Genomic DNA, 3,670 nt, shown 5'->3' with positions numbered 1-3,670 from the left:
TACAATTATTATTTTTTTAATTTGTGTGTTTATTGTTTATAGGTCATACATTGGCATCACTGCCACTTGGATAAATGAAGATAATTCCAGAACTAATTGTTTACTAGCTCTGAAAAGGCTTGAAGGCAGTCATACTTATGACATTTTGGCAAAATGTATGGACAGTATTTATACAAGTTATGAAATATCTGATAAAGTTCATTTTTGTACAACAGATAATGGCTCTAATTTTGTTAAATGTTTCAGGTATCATAAAATTTAAAAAAAAATTATTTTCTTATAAATTTTAATAATTAAATAAATATAGAGAATTTAATCATATTTTGGATGAAAAGGATGCTAAGAGTCTAATTGATTCACCCAGTAATTTGTCTGAAATAGATGATGATACAACTGAAATTATTAATGTATTTGATATGGAAAATGAAAATAATTTTGAGTTGCCTTACATATTACCAAAGCATCATAGATGTTCAGCTCACACACTCAATTTAATTGCAACAGCAGTAACTAATTTTGATTATTAAATAAATAATGAAAAAATTTGGGTCATAGAATATGTTTATTAAGTTTTTAAAATAAAAAAAATATTGTTTTTTAGTTAAAATTTTTATGAAAATACTGTAATTTTAAAAATACTCCAACAGTNCGATTTCATCGTTATTGATTTGTAGTGGACTATATCGATTTGATAGTCTCCTATTGTTGTTATTACATGGGCCATGTTTAGATATCGGAGAGGAACCAGGTGATTGTGTGTGAGGTCTTTTGTTCGACGATAGAACTGTAATCCACACGTCGTCAGAATCGTCAACGTTATCTGATTTATGTGTTTCGTTTTTGTTAACTACTTGGCTACGGTTGATAATAGTAATAGGCGTTATCGGAGTATTGGTTTGAGATGACGGTGGTGTCTTACTGCGGTTAGACATTTTTCAGCAATTAAGTTTATGATAATTTCTTACCTTGATCCCGTAGGATCACACGATGTTGTGAGTTTGATGCAGTAACGCGATCTCTGTAATTCGGGCTATCGAACGGTGTAAGTTTGGAAAAAGAACACAAAATGTGACGTATAAAAATATATATTAATAGCGGGAGCGTGACACGAGACATGAGAACTCAATGGCAGCTGAAGGCTATCTGGCCATCTATCTGGATCTATATCTATATCTATTTTTTTGGAATAATTACTTGTTTCGTATTAATAATTATTTTATCAATTTAAGGTTTGTAAGAAGTGACATTGAATTTTTAGAGGAGTACCATATGGTTATGGAACCAATTGCATGTAGTTTAGATTTACTCCAAAGTGAAAAATCTATGTATTTTGGCTATCTTATACCTACAGTTGAAGAACTTATACATAAATATACATTGTTTAATCTAGACAGTTCAATTTCTATGAAAATTAAGCCACTTGTAAATTCTATATTAAATGGTAATATATTTTAACACAATATCCAGTAATATACATAAAATGTAGGTGCATGGTATATTTTGGTCAAAAAACCATAATTTTCTACATAAAAACTATACATGAACATTCATTGTTAAGTATAGAAATAATTTTTGAGCTGAATTTTTAATGACATTAATATATGTTAGTATTTAATCAAAATTGATCACTTATGGCTAATTAATCAAGTAAAATTAAAACTTTATTAAAAATATTATTAATATAGTTTTAATTTTACTTATGTTAGTATATTTAATAATTCAAATTCTATTTGATAAGGTATTAAAGCCAGATTTGAAAATGTATTTAATGACAAGTTCTTAACTATAGCAGCTATTAGTCATCCTAAATTCAAAACAGCATGGATAAAAAATGATGTCAAAAAACAACTGGCAATTGAATATTTCAAAAATGCATGTACAGAAGAATATAAAGAGGATAGATCATCATCAGATGATGAATTTAAAAAGGATAGATCATCACCAGATGATGATTTTTTCAACTCTTGGTCTAAAAGTTCATCGGAAGATAACAAAACTCTAAACATAGAAATTGACCAATATTTGGGAGTATCGCCTAATAAAAATTTGGAATGTTTAAATTCATTACCAACTGTTAAGTCAGTAAGTAAAAATTCTAAACACATTGGTTTTGCATATTGTATAGCTTGAACTTATTGCCTAGGTGTTCAGAAAGTATAATACACCCTTACCAAGTAGCGCATCTGTCGAAAGAGTCTTTAGCATTGGTGGTGCTACCATGACAAAGCGACGAACTAATATGACTGATGATAATTTTGAAAAAATTATGATTCTTAAATGTAATAAAAATAATTTTAATTAAATAGTTTATTTAATTGTTGATTTTTGGAATTTATTTAATTATTCTAGTAATTTATACTTATAAAACCATGTTTGAACTAATANAGAACGGAAATAATCTGTTATATTACAATATGTTATAATCAGGAAAATAATTAGCATGAAATTACTTTAACTCTTGTTGGTGATAGATTGTGTTCATAAACATTTATTTTAAGTATTCTTAATTGATAATTTAAATACAGATTTAAATGAATATTAATTATTTTGGTAATTAACAAATAATCTTCAATTTAATGTTTCTTTTTCAAAAGTTATAAGAATACAATGTAAAATTTTTGACTACTAAGCAAAAGATTATTTTATCACTGAAAAATAAATCTTAGTAAAATCAACAAATTTATTGTTAATATACAGCAGACAATAATTTTTTGATGGTTTAACAAAAATTGTTGTTAGTTCAATCAAATTTTATCAAGCTAACAAATATTTTGTTCCAGTGATAAAAATTCTTAATATGCTTAATATGTAGCAATATTGAGAACACATTTCTATAAAAAAGTTTTTTTTTTAATTCAATTATTTTTGTCTCTCTTAACTGTCATACTAAAATATAATAAAACTACCACGATTTTTAAAGTATAATAACTAATCTTTTTTTGTTCTTTGATGCGATGTTGAGGAGATATTTTACTATCAGATTAAAAAAAAAAATTGTTTCTATTAAATTCTCAGTGAGTAACTATTCTTTTAAGTTCAAAGAAGATGAAAAAAAAAAATTTTTATTTAAGGTGCAAACGCTTTAAATTGAAAACGTACGTAAAAATGAATAAATAGACAAGCAATGTATTGGACGGTTTGCTTTATGTATACATAAATCATTATTTCTCAATTCCCTTGAATGAAAGACAAGTAATTCAAAGAAAATTTAATAAAAAAAATTTTTTTATTTAATCAAATCTGATAATAAAAATATTATTAGTATCGTTACTAATTGATATAAATTTTTTGAAAATCTGACCCTTTATCTGCCCACAGGGGGTACTCAAAATAGTAACTTCTGCACAAAGATTTAACTTTTTCAACTTATCTTTTGAAAATGTTCCGGAAATACTCCGAGCTTCAAACATATTCTAAAATAAAGCTAATGTTATGTAATATAAGTTAAAAAAAAATTTATCCCGACGTCTAATCTTCTATGTAAAAATGGTTGCCGTAGATAAAAACATGTAATTTTGGTGTTAAAATTTACCATTTCATATTTTATTTTTTCAACTTTAAATTACTATAACTTTTTGAAAAATGTATGGATCAATACAAATTTTGTTTCTAAATAAACTATATATATATCGTTTATCCGACATACTTTTTTTGTAAATCGGTCCATTTC

The 3,670-nt window shown here is 25.9% G+C and overlaps 1 protein-coding gene across 1 annotated transcript; it reads left to right on the top strand.

Annotated features, from left to right (window-relative positions):
• Positions 1-666: 666 nt before the first annotated feature.
• On the top strand, positions 667-2,322 carry LOC126909503 (uncharacterized). The gene is made up of 3 exons (XM_050691935.1): positions 667-1,441; positions 1,739-2,082; positions 2,144-2,322. Exons 1-3 carry the CDS (start codon positions 1,126-1,128, stop codon positions 2,300-2,302), a joined length of 819 nt encoding a protein of 272 aa, XP_050547892.1. The 5' UTR covers positions 667-1,125; the 3' UTR covers positions 2,303-2,322.
• The last annotated feature ends 1,348 nt before the right edge of the window (positions 2,323-3,670 follow it).

This window comes from Daktulosphaira vitifoliae, unplaced genomic scaffold (genome assembly GCF_025091365.1).
Source record: "Daktulosphaira vitifoliae isolate Bord-2020 unplaced genomic scaffold, ASM2509136v1 Scaffold_470, whole genome shotgun sequence".
NCBI lineage: Eukaryota > Metazoa > Arthropoda > Insecta > Hemiptera > Phylloxeridae > Daktulosphaira > Daktulosphaira vitifoliae.
The sequence above is the reverse complement of the archived record's forward strand: the minus strand, read 5'-3'. Positions and strand labels throughout refer to the sequence as shown.